Source organism: Neomonachus schauinslandi, chromosome 1, assembly GCF_002201575.2.
Source record: "Neomonachus schauinslandi chromosome 1, ASM220157v2, whole genome shotgun sequence".
Lineage (NCBI taxonomy): Eukaryota > Metazoa > Chordata > Mammalia > Carnivora > Phocidae > Neomonachus > Neomonachus schauinslandi.
This window is the reverse complement of record NC_058403.1, coordinates 10,059,882-10,079,026: the sequence shown is the minus strand read 5'-3', so window position 1 is coordinate 10,079,026 and position 19,145 is coordinate 10,059,882. Positions and strand designations below refer to the sequence as shown.

The 19,145-nt window shown below is 43.3% G+C and overlaps 1 protein-coding gene across 1 annotated transcript in view; it reads right to left on the bottom strand.

The window, feature by feature from the left end:
• RUNX1 (RUNX family transcription factor 1) overlaps nucleotides 1–19,145 on the bottom strand; it is a 245,514-nt gene that overhangs the window by 92,839 nt on the left and 133,530 nt on the right. Inside the window, exon 2 of the mRNA XM_044919441.1 lies at nucleotides 958–996. Coding sequence (XP_044775376.1) covers nucleotides 958–996 — 39 coding nt within the window. The remainder of the gene's footprint in view (nucleotides 1–957; nucleotides 997–19,145) is intronic.

The following is a 19,145-nucleotide window of genomic DNA, read 5'->3' as shown; positions in this document are numbered from 1 at the left end:
TCAAAAATAAAATATGCCTAAAGATAGGATTAGAATCTGAACCATTCTCTTAAATCAAAATTCTCATCTGTGAGTAACATATTTCTAAAATTACATTTCTAAAAATATAATATTTCTAGAAAAAATCATTTCTATTTCAGTGGACCATTTCAATGAAATAAAAACCAGAGAATGTATTTTGCTAGCGTTTTTGGACCAAATTGGTACAGCTGATACAATGTCACAAGGATGGAGAACATTCTTGTGAAGAGTAACATATTAATGTCTGTGCAAATAACATGCTATACACACCATCCAGTTTTCAACACTGGAATTTAAACATCCCCCCCACCCCCAGCCCACCAGCGGCTTTGAGATTATTTTACTTTTGAAATCTAATTACTTTGGGGACAGGATTCTTTTGTTCTGCCACTATATCCTTCCTCCATATGCATGTTTTCATAGGTTGCGGTGCTTGATGGGTGAACTGTTCACTCTAACATCACAATGGTGCAGCTCACAAGTAGCAAACTGAGAAAATATTTGAAAATATTTAAATTAAATTTTTTTTCAAATTTAGGGTGCTTAGTAAACATTTTACCCTCATAAAAATTTTGCATTGCCATGCTGTAACAAAGGTAATAAACTAGGTTATAACAGATAGAAGCCAAGCTCTATTTTTTTTTTCAGAGAGTCATGTAGTCATTTAATAGCAGCAGAATACACCTGTGGTAAACTACTCTGCAGGACCGAGGGTATCATTTAAAGTTTCATTGGAATGTTTTATATGGTTTGATATTTAAAATATGAAGAACAGCTTTTAAGTAGTTTTGAATCAGCAAAAAAAAAAAAAAGAGCCTCAATTATTTGGCTAATTTATGTCATAAGTTATTTATACATTTACATAGGTAAAAATCATGTATATGCACATATGAATGTGCATATTTTATAAAAAATATAATTTGGAATCCAACATACCGTGAACATCTCTAGATGGATTCATTCCGTGTACACATTCTGAAAGAACAGAAAGTAGGAAAATAAAAACGAGTGTATAAATATACTGACAGCAAACACCAAATTTATTGATGGTTGGTGAATTTCATTCTAATCGTAATACATGCAAGTATAAAAACTAAATTTCCCCCACTTATTTTTTGTTGTTGTTGTTGGCTGATTGCCCCTCACACTTTTTAGCACTGGGGAGTTTTACAGCATATTGTCCAGCTTTGGCACAAAAATAGCTTAAAACAGTAAACCAGCAAATAACAAATGAACTGTTACATTTGCACCTGTTTTTAGGGGAGTCTAACCAATGTTTTCCATTGCTAGCCGGTACTGAATCTTTATCTTTCATAGAATCACCTTTTTAAAGCTCTGTATGTGATGCCAATGTGATTTATTTATGAACTTCAGAAATACATTTGGAAAATGTAAAAGTGAATCAGAATTCAAGGTGAAATTAAAACCAAACCCTAACTTAATGCCAAAACACTTGAAAATTGGTATTACAGCAGAGGTGAAATGCAAGAAGGAAAAACATAAGTTTTTTAAAGCCATGAAGATAAACAATTTTGAATACATCTTTTGAAAGAAACAAACTGATAGGTAAACATTATCATAATTTACTTCCAGTAGGACAGTTTAGAAATATTTCCTCCTTGCTTGCTTTACTCTCCTTCCCTTCGCTAAGGGTGCAGATTATTTATACTGAAACCTCTCATTCTTGAAATAACAGATGATATCAATTATTATTGAAAATAACCATCATATAATATTCATATATGTATCACTTACTATATGCTGCTGCATGTACAGTTATAGGTAAAACCATTAAGCAAAGTCATCTGAGGCTACTTCTCTTTCCTTTAAATATCTACATGCAATGTTCTGATCTTGAAATTACTAGATCAGCCTTGTATATTGATAATGCTCAGCCCTGAATGATTAACATGGAGGATACACCATTTTTCAAAGCCTTAGGATTTGAGCATTTCAAAAATTGCAGACCTAAAGCTTTCAACTTTACTCCACAATACTAATATATCTTAAAAAAATTTTCAAACAAAAAAGGAGGTAATTATTTCAGATTTCCAGACGCTGTTTAAATAGGCAGGAGAACAAGATTTACAGCTCCTCAGTCTTATATTTTTTGCCAAAGCAAAAAGAGCAACTAAAATAATAAAGGGTTCTGAAAGACTGCCCTATGATGAAAGATTAAAGCAATTAAATAGGTACTGTCTCCAAGGAGCATCCTTAAAACAAAACAAGAAAACAAAAGACCAAGATTGTGGTTTGCATATACATAAAATGACTCCATAAGGATTTTTTAAAAAGTAGAGCAGGGAAAAATCATTTGCACTAATTATGAATGATAGGTAAGAAATATCAAATGTACCCTGAAGTTAGTTAAGTTCATTAATAAGCAGGGGGAGGAATCCACAACAGTAATACTAACCAGACAGCCAAATTCATACTAAAGAGACCCAGTAGAACCCCACACTGGAAAGTCTCTCTCATGAGACCCTGAGAAGCCTTTCCATGTCAGAGGCTGAGAAACAGGAGGAGTAAAGTGGAAAAGCAAATGTTTTGCTTACACACCTAATATTTCAGTGGTTCTGAGAGAAAACCCAAGATTTTTTTTTTTTTAACCTAAAAGCAAGTGCAAAAGTGAGTGACTTTTGAAAGGGGTGCACGCTGTCTGTTGGAAGTGGCCTTAGTTTGTCCTGTGTCAGTAGTCTTGAGGCCACAGCTCACATCATTGAACTTGGGGGGGGTCTGCAGGTGAGGTGGCCCCTGTGGAGGTTTGCAGTCATTTGCCCGAGAAGTTGTTAAAGGTGCTAGAACCTAGACTGCAAGAGAGGAGACGCCTTGGGTGTACATGGCAGCAAGAGCTCAGTTTGGCTAACTTACGCTCCAGCTCTCTCCCTCCATGCCTTTCTTTCTCTCTCCCTTCCTCTCATGGAATGCTACTAAGTGCCAGGTAATGGCCAAAATGCTTTTATATACCTTGCCGCAACCGCACCACGAATCCTCACCACAACACCATTACCATCCCTATTTTACAGATGAGGAACCTCACACTCAGAGGGTTTAGGAAACTTTGACAAAGTCACTCCACTCTGCAAGCACGCGTGCACACACACACGCACACGTGCATTCAGTGGGTCTGAATGCATGATGAGCTATGTTTCTTTCTGGCTACAACTATGTATTTTCATGGGTATCCTTGGTAGAGCTCTGAAAAATTAAGCTCTGATCTCATCTGTCAATTTGATCCTCCCCTGTCTCATTGTCTCCATTAGACACTATCCCTGCAATTCTTTACATTGCAAATCTCAAATGTTTAGGAGTCACAGTCTGAAGTTATTTCTGGCCATCCATAGAGTTTGAGGAGCCGGTCAAGATCCGTTTAGCTTTTAAAGTCTTAATAAATATTAAATGGCTTTCTAGTCCTTTCCTGCTTCCACTCATTCAAAATGACATCTTTGGGACTTTCCCAGATATGAAGTATGTGATCTCCTTCCCTCAGCATTTCTGTAAAGCTTTCTATGTACCAGGCAGAGTGCTAGGCTAGTTGGTAACAAAGGACAAATAGAGGAGAGCAATGGAGTGTCATGGCTCCAGGAAGATGGTGGGAAGAGATACAGGAAAAAGAAAATGGCGTACCACCTGGTGGCCTCGGGAAGGCCTTCTTTCAGAGTAGAGGTGATACTTGATGTGACTCCTGGAGGCTGGGTAGGTTTTTACCAGGTGGTTGGCAGGGCTGGAGGAAGGGTTTAGGGAGGTGGGAGGGCACAGGGGAGAAGGCACTCCTGGCCGAAGGATCAGTGGGAAAAGACGTGAATTTGTGAAACAGAGCCCCGTGTCAGTTCGGGATCACGGTGCTCACCAAAGACACAAGGCCGGCAGACGGGAACACAGGTCATAAGCAGCTTACAAACGTGAATAAATTTGCACTTCAGCATGAGGGCAATGGGTTCTATCAGAGCCTTGAAATCTGGGAACAACATGATTAATACCTGTTTGAGGGAAGTAAATCTGTCAGAGGTGGGTAGGTGAGTAGGAGGGGGTAGAGATGAGGAGCGGAAGAGCTACTGTGGTTGTCACACAAGGAACTGTGAACATCTGCATCAAGGTGGAACAATGGAGATGGAAAAGAGGGCGGTGGTGGGAGGAGAGAGGAGTCTCCCCTGCTTCTGGCCCAGGGGCCATTACCAGCAGTAGAGAAGACCAGAAGAGGAGGGACTTGGAGGTAGACAGGAGAATCTGGCTTTGGATGAACAGAACCGAGCTGTAGGTGCTGGTGGGGAAAACAGCCAGGAATTGAGGGCAGAGGTCCTCACAGATCTACGGTGGCTTCACATCATACAGAGACTGTGTCTGGGGAGAAGGGAGCATTGAGAGAGTCTGAGATCATCAGCATCTAAGAGGTTGATTAGAAAAAGATGGGACCACCAAGGAGATTGAGCTAGGAAAAGAAAGAGGAGAGACTACAGTCTTTAAAAGAAAGTCTTTAAAATAAAAGAGGAGGGGAATTTTGAGAGGAAAGGCATGTCTCAAAGGCCAAGGCCAAGGAGGGGCCATGGGGATGAGGACTGAAACAATTACATTGGATTTGTCTCTAGGGGAGCCATGGTAACCTTTGTTAGAAGACATTCAGTGGAGCAGAGGATGGGGGGCAGCAAATGGATATAGGGAGGGGGAGGTAGGTGCTCGGTAGAGGAGGGAGGGAAAAGGTGGGGTGGCCAGGAAAGGGAAAGCTCAAAGTTGAGATGTGTGTGTGTGTGTGTATGTGTGTGTGTGCGTATGTGTGTTGAAGATGGAAGACACATGAGAAAATTAACATTAGTCATGTGCATTTTATTGAAGGTCAGACTCATCAGCTCCCACCCCAACCTAGCTCTTCTTGCTTTGCCCATTGCACCATCATCCTCCCCGTTTCCAAAGTTGGATCCACGGATTTATCTTTGACCTCATCCAATCTGCTGCCAAGTCCTCTTTCTGGTTTCTTTGTTATAATTTATCCCCCTTTTCTATCCCTGTTGCCACCATTCTGGTTCAGGTTCTCATGACCTTTCACCAAATCTCCTGCAAAGGTCTCCCACAAAGGAGCTGCTATTAATTTCATATAGTACTTCCAGATGGATCTCCCATACCACTGCTCTGCAGACTCTGTCACAGAATGCATCCCCTATGTGCCCTAACTTCAGAGCAAGATCTTCTGCACTGTCCTGAAGGATTAAGGGCTACCTTCCATCACCATCTTGGCGGGGGGCCTCAGATCCCTGTGCCTCAGGTGAAATTTTCTCTCAAGGACCAAACATATGCTTCCTCATGTTTTCCATGCCCTCTGAGTGACCCTTGAACTATATTTTACTTTGTGTTATAGCTATTTGAATACATTGAGGAGTGGGGTGGGTAAGAGGGAAGCAGTGATTTCAGGTTTCTATGTGGAGTGACATTCTTTGGTGTAAACCTCTTGGCCTCTTGCCACAGCCTCATTCATCCTCCACCATGAAAGACTAAATTGCTTGCTTAGTAGCTTTGGGAATAGAAACCGGGCATAGTAGGCAGAATCCTAAAATGGACCCCCAAGACTTCCCACCCTAATCTGTAGGACCATGAATAGGATGAGGTGTCATGACCTGGCCATGTTATGTGGCAAAAGGAATTTTTCTAATGTGATGAACGTCACTGATCAGTTGGCTCAGAGTCAACCAAAAGAACAATTATCCTGGTGGCCTCATCTAATCACATGAGATCTTTAAAAGCAGAGTTTCCCCAGGCTGGAGCAGAAATGAGGTAGAGAAGGATCTGGTGTGATGTGATCTGATGTGATCTGATGTGATCTGATCTGATGTGATCTGATTGTTGGCTGGATGGTGGAGGGAGCCATGTGCAAGAATGGAGAGCAGTCCCCATAGGTGACCCCTGGCTACAACTAGCATGGAAACAGGACCCTATCTTGCAGTCCTAAGGAACTGCATTCTGCCAATAACCTGCAGAAGCCTAGAAGTGCATTTCCCCCCAAAGCCTCCAGATAAGAGCTCAGCCTGGCCAACACCTTGGTTTTTGGCCTTTTGTCTGAGCTGGGAACTCGCTCAAGCCCAACTGGACTTCTGACCCACAGAGCTATGAGCTAATAAGTGGATGTGGTGTAAGTTGCTAAATTTGTGGTAATTTGGTTGTGTGGCAGCAATAGAAAATTAGTACTCTGAGCATGCCTTTCCCCTCCCTTTTTTGTTTTGGGGAAACACTGCCTGTGTGCTAATGAGTAAGTCTCTTTTTGTGGGATTCTATGGCAAGAAGCCATGTTCTGAGCCATGGGCTCCCCGAATCCTTGGTGATAAAGCTGATATTTTATTTTTTTTTAAGATTTTATTTATTTATTCATGAGAGACAGAGAGAGAGAGCAAGAGAGAGGCAGAGGGAGAAGCAGGTCCCTACTCAGCAGGGAGCCTGATGTGGGACTCGATCCCAGGACCCTGGGATCATGACCTGAGCCGAAGGCAGAAGCTTAACCATCTGAGCCACCCAGGTGCCCAAAGCTGATATTTTAATCCCTGCCTGCCTGACTACTTTGTCTGCCCCACAATTGGTTCTGGATCACTGGGGAGCAAGGATATCTTTTATTGGGCTCCCTTAATGTCAACTGTATAATTGTCTTATTGTCTTCTGATTCACCCTCACCCCCACGCACACACATAACCACTAGATTTCAAACACCTTGCTGGTGAGGCTGCTTCCTCCTTTGTGAATCTCTAGACAGCACTGCATAAACCATAAACCAAATGTGTTTTGGAAGCCCCTTGGGATCTGGTTGAGTGCAGATTCTGATTCAATAGGTTTGGGTGGGGCCTGAGATCCCGCCTTTCCAGCAAATTCTCAATGCCGCTTGGTTGAAGGACCACACTCAGAGAAGGCAAGAGCATCTGCTCAGTATCCAGCAAACATTGTGCCCAGCACACATGAGCACACAAGAGCCGGCACTGTCCAAAAGGTTTTGTTAAACAACATCGCCAAGTGCAAATTGACATCAAAGCTATTTCTGATTTGGCTTTTTGAACTATTGTTATGGACTGAATGTTTATGTCCCCCCACCACCCCATATTCACATGGTGAAGCCCTAACCCCCCATGTGAAGGTATTAGGTGTGGCCTTTGGGTGGTAATTATGTTTAGATGAAGTCACAAAGGCGGGGTTCTCATGATGGGATTAGTGCTCTTATGAGAAGAGATCAGAGAGCTTTCTCTCTCCCCCTCATGTGGGCACTCTGTGAGAAGTCAGACATCCGCAAGCCAGGAAGAGGGCTCTCACCACAACATGGTCGTGCCGGGCACCCTGATCTTGGACTTTCAGCCCCAGAACCGTGAGATATAAATTTCCATTGTTGATGCCACCCCACCTATGGGATTTTGTGAGAGCAGCCTGAGCCGACTAAGACAACTGTGATAATAGAATTTCCTTTTATCAGTGCATCCTCTAACAGACCTTACCCCAAATGCTTTACATGTATTCTTCCTTTTAACCCTCTGGCAACAAATGACCCAACATTCTTCCCTTCAATTTACCAGTGAAGAAACAGAGATTTAGTAATTGGCCCAATTTCAACCCATGCAGTTTGCCTCTGGAGCGCCCAGCTGTGACCAGCCAGCAAAACCAGGTTGCAAGGTGGTTCATATCATTATCCTATCACTAGTCAAGTTTCTTTACTAGATCCTGACAAGTTTCATTCAAACTATGTGGGTGTTCTTTCTCATTCTGGAACAGCACTGCCCAATAGAAATATAATGTGCTGCATCTACCTAACTTAAAATTTTCTAGGAGCCACATTAAAAAAGTAAAGAGAAATGGGTGAAATTAATTTTAATAATATATTTTATTTCACTCAGTATATCTCAAACATTTTCATTCCAACATGTAATCAATATAAAAGTCATTGATGTATTTTTACATTCTTTCTTTCTTCTTTTTTTTTTTTTGCACTAAGCCTTCAAAGTCCTGTGTGTATTCTACATTGATAGCACATCTCAATTCAGTCTGGCCACGTTTCAAGCCCTCAAGAGTCGCCTGTGGCTAGTGGCTTCTGTTTTGGACAGCACAGTTCTAGAGTGACCCCTCAAGACAACGATTCCCTCCACATAGCAATTTTGCTGCTGTTGGACTAGTGCTTGAGTGAGCCCTGTTTTTAACCTTGCTATCGGGGAAGGCCATTAAATAATGCATCTTTCCTGACGCATACATTCCCTCTGGGCTGTCCTGAAGCGAAATTCGGAATTCGCGTTACAGTATCACTGGACTGATGAAGAGGCAGGAGGGCACACACACCACGACAGCCACTGAACTACAAAAGCCACTCACCACGGTCAACATCACTACTACAGCTTCACAGCCACGAAGGAGCAACAGATCCACCTCACGCATCGTTCACTTGCACTTAATATCTACCAGCCCCTGATGGCTCAGCCTATGCAGTAGTGCTTGGGCTTCCATGAGCTCTGAAAGACGATTACTGAAGCATCTCTTATCTCTTTCTTTTACAACAAAGTTGGTTTTCTATGAATTTCACGTAAGCAACACGGATTAGAACAAGAAGTTTTATTTTTAATAGGCCGTGATTTTATTTTATTTATTTATTTATTTATTTTTTAAAGATTTTATTTATTTATTTGAGAGAGAGAGAGAATGAGAGAGAGCACATGAGAGTGGGGAGGGTCGGAGGGAGAAGTAGACTCCCTGCCGAGCAGGGAGCCCGATGCGGGACTCGATCCCGGGACTCCAGGATCATGACCTGAGCCGAAGGCAGTCGCTTAACCAACTGAGCCACCCAGGCGCCCCAATAGGCCGTGATTTTAAAATAGAATGGCAAAGTGACCAAATGATACTCATTCTCCAATACCATTTCGTATAAACAGGCTTATTTTGAAAGATAGCATTTTTTTTTCAAAGAATCACTCAATATGTCAATTTGCTGACAATCTTCCAGTTAAAATACATTAATAGTTCAAACTGGTGAGGCAGCTGTTGGTCTAAGTTATGGAGTGGATCCACCTCTCTGTCCTCCAGTGCTCAGAAAAAATAACAAAGGAGAAGATATGGGGCCAGATGTTATAGAAACCACTGGCTCTACCTCCCTGCATTGATCCTCAGGGGCTGCTGGGAACCCCTGAAGGTCCAAGCATCTCTTTAGGGCAAATGTACCTGGGTTCTACCCCTTGGTCTTGTGGGTTGAGCACAGAGGTCAAGAGGCTGATGTGTGGAGACTTAGAAGGGATGCAGATCTTCTCCACATTTTCTTTGGCTCATTAGCCATGGGCAGAAGGCGGTTTTCAGTGAAAGGCTGAAAAACCACTCTGTGCATGAAACTGGTCTCCTCTTTGAATGATATCCCTTTATCCAAGCACTGAGGGAAAGCACCCAAGCATCAAGAAGTATCTCAGAATCTACTGAACGGGGAGGTGAGTTTATGTGTTTTCCCATGGTTCTGAGTCCCCTCACTAGGGAATGTTACAGCAGTAAACCTTTCTGGTGGATGATAGAAATCGAGCCTATAAAACAGTTATGACTTCTAAGTCTGCTTTACTTTAGGCTAAAATTCAGTTAAAATATTTAAACCATTCCTGCCACAGTGGATGGGAAACAACACACAATTTTACTAAAGTCGAGTAAAAAATGTCAGAATGAATACACAGGAGCCTCGTGCCTTGTACCCCGCGTCATTCTGCAGTGAACTCTCCTCCCCCAGGGAAGCAGTTTATTTTATTCTTTGTGTATATGATTTATCTTTCCTCTCTCACTGGGGGAATTATGAAATAGGAAGGTATGATTTTTTTCCCCTATGCAACATGTATGTTTAAAAATAACTAGGTGTGTCCATTTAGCCAGTTCTTGAACTGTTAGACATAGGAAGGAGGGCTGGGGAGGAAGTGTAGGTCAGTTTGATAAAATGAGCCCAATGACCCCTTGCGAGCTGATAGAGCAGTGAGGGGGCCCACGTGATGTTAAATGTAGACCATGGTGGGTAACGGGGCAGCCAAGTATATATATAATACATATATCTTCAAATGATGGGATGATGGCAGGGAAGACGTTCACTTCCCTCCCAGCAGCAGAAGTTAAGTTTTGAAGTTGTTGATGGCATGATTGAATGGACGATGGCGTGGTTCATGCAGCCAGCATAACCCCCGGTACGTCTGATGCAGGAGCACCCACTTATGTCTCAGCGGTAGGGGCACACCTGGAAGGAGGCTTCAGGGAGCTACTAGCCAGACGGCCCCGGGCCACTTAGATACCTACCTCGGCCCAGCTTCAGTTTTCTTGCCTACACAATCATCAGCACCATGAACATTTACACATAGATGCCATTTGCACTTGTGAGAGATTGACCTGGTTGGGCGCCGACCTAGGTCAGCGCGTGGCTGGAGTGAACTTGGATTTCGAGTGGGGAGGGGAAGGAGGAAAAAGGGGAACCCAGAATCAACTTAACACAATTGTCCTATCTGTGGTCCCCCCCAGATGGTAGAGAAATTTCCCGCAATTGTAGCAGAAATCATTAGAGAGGGACCGTAGAAGCTCGAGATAAATCTTGAGTGCTGAATCAACCGTCTGTCCCAGACACGGGAATCTGCTCAAGAATCAAGAGGGAGTAAGAAGTATAGGTCTCGGGGCGCCTGGGTGGCTCAGTCGTTAAGCGTCTGCCTTCGGCTCAGGTCATGATCCCAGGGTCCTGGGATCGAGCCCCGCATCGGGCTCCCTTCTCCGTGGGAAGCCTGCTTCTCCCTCTCCCACTCCCCCTGCTTGTGTTCCCTCTCTCGCTGTGTCTCTCTCTGTCAAATAAATAAATAAAATCTTAAAAAAAAAAAATAAAGAAACCTCTGTGGGTGAGACCTTTTCACTCCACCCATAAAAATCTACTTTGGGGGGCGCCTGGGTGGCTCAGTCGTTAAGCGTCTGCCTTCGGCTCAGGTCATGATCCCAGGGTCCTGGGATCAAGCCCTGCGTCGGGCTCCCTGCTCCGCGGAAGCCTGCTTCTCCCTCTCCCACTCCTCCTGCTTGTGTTCCCTCTCTCGCTGCGTGTCTCTCTGTCAAATAAATAAATAAAATCTTTAAAAAAAAAAAAGAAGTATAGGTCTCTATGAGGAATTGCTGAGATATCTATATTGATCAATTAAATAATAAATTGCCAAATGTTGGTCTTAGAGTGTTCTCCACGCACCCTGATAAGAAGGCAGATCCTCTCGTGTTAGTCCTGCTATCTGTAGATGTAGAAAAACAGAATTTTATATGAAACAGTGGTCTCATACTATCAGTGCTCTGTTTTGTTGTGGGGCCATGGAATTACCACGCTCCACAAAAGCCTGAAAATTTCACCTTGTAGTATGAAGTAAAAAACAGTTAAAAAAAAAAAAAGCAATAATAGAAGAGATCGTTCAATTCTCTAATTACATAATTACATTTTCTGTCTTATAAAAATCCTAAGATCTGCATTGTAATGGTTGGTTACATATTTTCAGGTTACATAAATATTATACTACTATGTTCTAGTAATAATCACATTTTTATGAATAGTGTACCAGACACACGATGAAAGAGGATATTAAAAACTTTTGTGGAGATTTCTTATGGGACCTCATTGTTTATTTCTCAATCAAAAAGTGGCTAAGTAAGATTTAAACTTTTTGATATGATTGTTTTGTGCTTGCTTGAAAAAATGCTATGATTTAAATCTATTTTTCAAAAAAAATCAAAGCAGATTTTGCTACTTGTTTTTTTTTTTTTTTTGGAATGTAGAGGTCCCCTGTTCTTGAAAGGTAGAGGGGAAGGGCAAAAATTATTTTTAACAAAATGAAACCAAAACATCCGAAAAATGAACATCTGTTCGCTAATTTCTAATGTCCAAAAATTATTAAAAATGATTAAGCATACAAACATCACTTGAAGATTTATTCTTTCAAACTTCTTTTTCTTTCTTTCTTTCTTTTTTTTAGAGAGTGAGAGAACGAGAGCAGGGGGAGGGACAGAGGGAGGGAAAGAGAGAATCTTTAGTAAGCTCCACACCCAGCTCGGAGCCAGACCTGGGGCTGGATCTCACAACCCTGATATCAGGACCTGAGCTGAAACCAAGAGTCCGATGCTTAACCAGCTGAGCCACCAGGCGCCCCAACACTTGAAGACTTTTTATCACACATTTTTGCAGAGAAGGTAGTTTTTTTTAAATACAAGGAGAAAAGGAACAATGGCTGGTCTATCATGATGACAAATGAGCCCCCAAATGAACTCTAGTTCATTTCTAGTTGAACTCCGGACCAGTGAGTGCGCTGATGTTTAGTGACTATAAAGTGCTTCCGTTTTTCCTGCTTCTCTAGTTACCGTAAGCAATTCAAATGCATATGAAGATACGCCTCTTTAGGAGAATTTCAAAGCATTAGTGGTTAATACAACATTCTAGGGTAAGTTTTGAAAAAGGTCATGCAGAAAGTATTTAAAGAAATGTGGACTCGAGTTTTTAAAAAGCATTGAATTTTAAGATGTTCTGTGATGGTCAAGTTCTCGATTTAGGGAGCATCTTACTTTTTAGAGAAGAAGATCCCGGATCAAATGTATTTCCTTACCACTTCTAAAGTAGAAAAGATTTGTTTAGCCAAGAACTCTTTTGCTGGAGACACTACATGATGAAGAGGGCTTCTAAGGAGGAAAGAAGAAAACTTTAGCAAACATTCCAGTAGGGGCTCCACTTTTTGTCAGCCCACACGGGGCTGAGTGGTCAAAGGGAGCCGGCTGGCTCTAGGGTGAGCTGAACGAAGGACAGACGCTGCTCAGAAATGGCCCGGTGGGCCCTGTCTAAGCCACCGGGGCAGACCCCTTCTCCTGAGTGCCACACTGTTCTGGAGATCATGATTTAACGGTAGCAAATGCAACAAGGGCATGAAGCAAAGTGCAAGATGTAGCTTTCTTCCCCCTCACTAGCCAAGCCCACAGGAGATTTCATTTCTTCTCTTTTTGCCTCAGGCACATAGAAGCTAGCAATTTTCATTTCGTTCCTGAAATGATTTCCACACCCTCCCCCCTTCCCAATTAGAGTGGAAATGGATTAAGACCTCTGGTTAACCCCTTGGATACTAGGAATGAGAAGGAAATAAAGTTACATGGAAACTTAATTTCACTTTTGTGTATTTTTTCCCCTGATAATGAAAAAAATGAAGGTTTGATTAATCATACTTCCCCCCCCACAAGACATTTCTTTAGTGAAGACATGATAGATACTGCCTTGAAGGTAAAGCAACAGAAGAAAAATTTCCTTAATGAGAATGTTATTCTGTTACTAGTCTTTATATATAAAAGTGTCCTAGAATTCTTATGAGTAAAATTAGATGCACATTCAGGTACAACCGAGAAGTTATCCTGAAGCAGCAATCACACAGGTGGAATGTTCTCTTGGTTTTTACTAAGCTCGAGATATCTGGAACTAAAAAAGCAAAGTGGCTAAGTATCTAGAAACTGCTAGATCACCCGAAGCTTATCAAATAACGCTGCCCCCCTCGCACCCCGGGTTAAAAAAAAATAAAAACTTCTATAAAAAAATACCTTCTCCTTCAAAATATCTTTAAGATTTTGGCACGTTGAATTCCAAAGTATGTATACCCCAAATAATGCCTCAGCAGCCACCTGCGAACAAGAACCTTCTCTCTGCGGGAGGTCTGTTTATTTCACTTTGAACAGAAGGAAGAGAGGCCCTTGTGACTTGCGCTCTAAGTCAGCATTTTGGCTATGCTAGGCTTTAACAGCTCTGGGGGTTCATCTACCTGAAGTCAAGAGACGAGGTGGTTTGACCTCTGGGGGACCCACTGAGCGATCCTAGCCTACGAGAACAGGGAAAGCCGTGGAATTGACTCATCAAAAGGGAAAGCCTTATTAGTGCTAATTCGGTTCTGATGACTTAGCAAGTGTTAGCGGACAAATAATAATGGTCTCTAACAATGAGCGAGCTACTTCTAGGTAGAGGCCTGTGGCGTGGGCTTCTCCTGCATTATCACAGATAATCCTCTTAATAATCCTATTAAGTTTGGAACTCTGATCCCCTTAGGCTTCACGGGTTAAACAATGCGGCCTCATTGAGATAGAGCACAGAAAGGAAGAGTTTGACCAGGTGCAGACAGAAATCAGTCTCTGAATTGTGTGTGTTTGTGTTAGAAACAATGTTGTTCTTCGTAGTGCTCCTGCAAGAAGTTTCCTAGACAATGACTTTCCGAAAGGACGGCCTTTGCTTCTGACAGGTAACCCCTGCCTAGTTCAAGGGGGGCTTGCAAACAGGTCCACTCTAGATGTGTGGTGCAAGGAAAGTAGCTGCTTTGGAGACACTGAACCCAGATAGATGGATAAATATTTCAGTGACTTTTCCAGAATGTACTTAAGGAGCAGAGTCCATCTCAATTTGGGCTTGAGCCCATGGCCTTATAGTTTAAATATAAAATGCATTAAAGCCCTTTATTTAGAGAGCCATATGCCATTTTTAGGGAGCAGCCCCAGTTCTCCTTCTGACTTTATTGGGAGTACAATGCAAATAGGTGTCCTGATATTGTCATTAGTATTCATTATTTATTAGGACTTGATGGTGTGTTCAAAGCCGGGAGGGTCATGAGCCGTCTCCAGTGGAAGGCTTGACTCTCAGGACAGTGTTTCCTTAGACTTGCGGGGCTTGCTACAGAGCCAGAAGCCCACGACAGGAGAACCCCACTTGGCACTCACCTGTGGGTTGGGAACTCGGAGAAGCATATCTCAATTTCTGATTTAGAAAAAGGCAGGCCACAGCCGTGTAAGAAGTTTCTGAACAGTGACTTCCAAACCATAGACTGTGACCCACTAATTCGTTTTAAACTAAACATAAAGATTATTATTGTTACAATAACAATTAAAGAAGGGGAAAAGAAAGAAATAGAAATGAGTAAGCGGGAAACAGAATTTTTCAAGTACTGAGAGAAAGGATTATATCCTGAAGCCCATCTTTTGACTGGTAGATCCAACTCCCGAGTCATGCATACAATTGTCTTCTTACTGTCACTTGCTATTCGAAAATTTTGAAAGCCTCTGGCCTAAAAGCTTTTTTTTTCTCTTGGTACTCATTTTGTGACGTGACTCAGTGTGTGACTCTCTGTGATTCTCTCCTAACCTCCCCATGCCTCAGTATCCTCACTGGCCCTAGAGCCCCACCGTTGTCAAAGTTCTCAAGAAGCCCAAAGTAAATCATAACTGCTGAAGCACTTTGAAAAGCCAAACACAGTCATCCCGGGCAAAGGATCATTATAAGACAAACCAGGGGGAAGAGGTTTTGAAGGCCACCCTTTCATGGAATAACATCAGATCCTGTCGAGACGTTGAAAACAGCCTCAGCAGGGGCACCTGGGTGGCTCAGTCGTTAGGCGTCTGCCTTCGGCTCGGGTCGTGATCTCAGGGTCCTGGGATCGAGCCCCACCTCGGGCTCCCTGCTCGGCGGGAGGCCTGCTTCTCCCTCTCCCACTCCCCCTGCTTGTGTTCCCTCTCTCGCTGTGCCTCTGTCAAATAAATAGATAAAATTAAAAAAAAAGAAAAGAAAAGAAAAGAAAACAGCCTCAGCAAACACTTTGTATGCTCCGTTCATGAGAAAAGAGAGAAAGGAAGCTCTGGAAAATTGAGTAGTTTCTCCAAGGTCCCGCAACAGTGGCGGATCTGGGACCCCCTGACCTGTTCATTAGAGTCCTTCCCCAAAACTGGCCGCCGTTGCCAACAACCATCTTGCTACTTGTTGGAAAAAAAAAAAAAAGCAGGATCTTGTGAAATTTTATTTACAGAAAATTTACAACTCACGAAGAGCTAAATTGATTTCTTCCCTTTCAAAGCGGTTTCCTGATTGCAATCACATAAATTAAACTCCAGCCCCCAAGAAGTTGCGGGGACAGAGTAATAAATCTCCAAGAAGAGATACGGGGAATCCTTTGAAAGTCTCAAGAACACTGCGGTGAAATGCAAACAGTAAATACTACTAATCTCCTGCCTGAAATGTCAATCGGGAAGGGATTTTTAAAACTCTACTGGAAAGGTGAAAGAAGAATGTCTCTTTCCTCTCTTTAATAGTCTAAACTGAAAGCAAAGGGGGAGCCCAAAAATGTCACTCAAATGTCCTGTTTGTCTCTCCAGGGGGAAAAGTGGGCTGGAACATAGGCTTTGCTGATCTGGCCAGGCCGTTGCTCAATGCTATGTTGTGACACTATTTTAACTGTCACTGAGGGCTGGGATGGCAAATATTGCACCAACTCCTCTGCAAGGTGTTTCCTGGGCTTTGCAGACAGGATGGTTCGGGGGAGGTGCAATCTCTCTTCTTGTGGAGCAGATAAAGCCTTCTGCTCGGGGGGCCACTATCTTTGAGTGCTGACGCTGTAGATAACACGGTTGGTTTCACACTCGCTGCCCAAGCCCTGCTTTCCTAATTGGTAGGTCTTTATTGCTAAAGTCTTTTGTGTGTGTTTTATCAGAGACATTTTATCATCTTTCTCCAAACGTCCTTTGTCAAGGTCGGCCTTTGAACTTCTTTTGCATATACATTGAATGTGACCAATGATCCAGGGTATGTAAAAAGCTTATCTATAATTCTGAAGAAAGAGGAACAGAGTCATTGATCCTTCTGCCGGAATAGATTTCTTAGGGCCTCTGTGTGTGTGTGTGTGTGTGTGTGTGTGTGTGTGTGTGTGTGTGCGCGTGCGCGCGCGCGTGCACTTGCATGCGTGTGTGGTGGGGGACAAGAGGTGTCATCTTATTTATTTTCAAGGCATTATGCAACAGATTATCCCAGGCAAATACTTTATGCCTTTTGGTTTTGAGCTAATTAAATCCCCAAATGCTAAGGGCCAGCTTGTCTTGGATCGTAGAAAGGCCCACTGAGGGCAGGGCTGACATCATACCCGGCCAACTCTGTGCTCCCTTCCTTATGCAGCTTGTGGGCAGACGGCAGCCAGAGTCTTCATAAGACTCTTGCTTTGCTTTCATTTCTTATGGTGCTCCCTGGAACCGAGCAGCAACCCCTGCAGGACGAATTCATGCTTGCTCACGTTATTTATATCTCCTTTATGTGCAAAACAGATGGAATCCATTTGGATCCCATCAGATAGGTTTATAACTTCACCCCTCCCCTTTCATTTTTTGCACGTCTCATGCAACTGTGAAGATCAGACTCGAAAGGCGGACAGAGAGGGACAGATGAAGAGGGTGGCATTCCTCCCTCTGGGCACAGAAGCAGCCTCCCCATGCCGCTCAGGTGCTGTACCAAGCATGTTCTTATAAGGACCACATCACCTTTCTTAGAAAGAAAGAAAGAAAGAAAGAGAGAGAGAGAGAGAGAGAGAGGGAGGGAGGGAGGGAGGGAGGGAGGAAGGGAGGAAGGAAGGAAGGAAGAAAGAAAGAAAGAAAGAAAGAAAGAAAGAAAGAAAGAAAGAAAGAAAAGAAGAAAGAGAGAAAGAAAGAAAAAGAAAGAAAGAAAAGAAAGAAAGAAAGAAAAAGAAAGAAAGAAAGAAAGAAAGAAAGAAAGAAAGAAAGAAAAGAAAGAAAGAAAGAGAAAGAAAGAAAGAGAAAGAAAGAAAGAAAGAAAAGAAAGAAAGAAAGAGAAAGAAAGAAAGAAAGAAAGAAAAAGAAAGAAAGAAAGAAAGAGAAAGAAAGAAAGAAAGAAAAGAAAGAAAGAAAACTAGGTGATGTTTGTTTGATGTCCTGCCCATCTCCAGAAGAAGGTGTGGAGAGTGGTGAACTCCTCAGCCAGGTCAGGAAGGCTCGCCCTGGGTGACCTCCTGGGGCTCTCTGGCTCTGGCCCCAGCCATCCTCTGTGACAGAAGATGAGCTTATTTCGTAGCTGGAAAGTATAAAGGAGCAGAGAAATCTTTGCAAGATTAAAACATGGTCTTTAGTACGGTGGGTCCTCTCACCAAACTCCCTTGGCTCATCCTCGTCTTTCTCTTTTTCTTCATCCTACTGTTCGCCCTTTTGGAAACTAGTTCCCGCCGGGGTGTGAGGGGGCCAGGCTGTGGTGTTCTGTGGTGTGAGGAGAACCCACAGGTCGGCGTGGACTGTAAATCAAGGCTTATGTAAACTGGCTCTGGGATCAGCTTCTGCAAACCAGCACCAAGGTCTGCCTTATTCATGGCCTAACCCTCTCTTCCCCATGGGCGCTGCTTGGCCGTCCCACTCCCTCCCCTCCTGCCATCCCGGGAAAGCAAAGCTGGCCTCTGTGGGCCTGAGTCATGCCTTGTGGCTCCCTAGTGTCTGGCAAGCAAGCAAAGGGCTATGCTTCTCTTGCTTCGCCCCCTACCCCCACTGGCTGGAGTGCTCAAGGCTCTCCCAGGTCTTATTTTTCTTCTTTTTGTAACTTCCTGATCGAATCATCAACGATGGAGATCATTTTCAAAACTTTTTTTTTTTTTTTTTCTGGTGGGGAATTCATTTAGGTTTCTGGGAACTAAGAACAAATGAACTGTCTTTCTGAAGTCAACAACTGCATAATGAAAGCTAAATGCAAACGCAGAGGTCCCTCTCCCCCTTTGTCCTCTCTCTCACTAGCCCTTGACACGAGAGTGAAGCTCCCCCCTTCCCCCACAGGAACCCAGCAACTACTCTGAAGGCACCGGACAGAGCCCTCTGCCCACTGGACGGCACCCACCCTGGCCGCCCCCCACCCTGGCCACCCCAGGTGCTACGGGGGCAGGGTGGTGCTTGCTCGTGAGTCACACACGGGCCAGGACTCCTACTGCTCATGTTAAGGGCTTTATTTCAATATTGCATAAAACTGCAATACAAGACCTCTGAGGAGGGCACAGAAAACCTTGTTGGACTTCCTGGGGGAGGGAGACCTGTCAGACTGGGGTGGTGGGGGAGGGGATGCTTCCTGATTTAACTCATGAAGCTTCTCCCGTGGTGGTACAGGACCCAGGGAGATGAAGAGTAGGTGCTCCATAAAGGCTTGCTCAACAAAAGTTGGTAGAAATCGGCATCAGAAACACATTTCTGGGGATGATGTAGGGAATAAAGGAAAAAAAGCATAAAATGTTGACAATCGTAGCAACCAGTGTCTACGAAAACAGACAAACTTGCCTACCGCCACCCTGGGAGGGAGATCTTAGTCTTGATCAGATCAGCGAGGCACAGAGAGA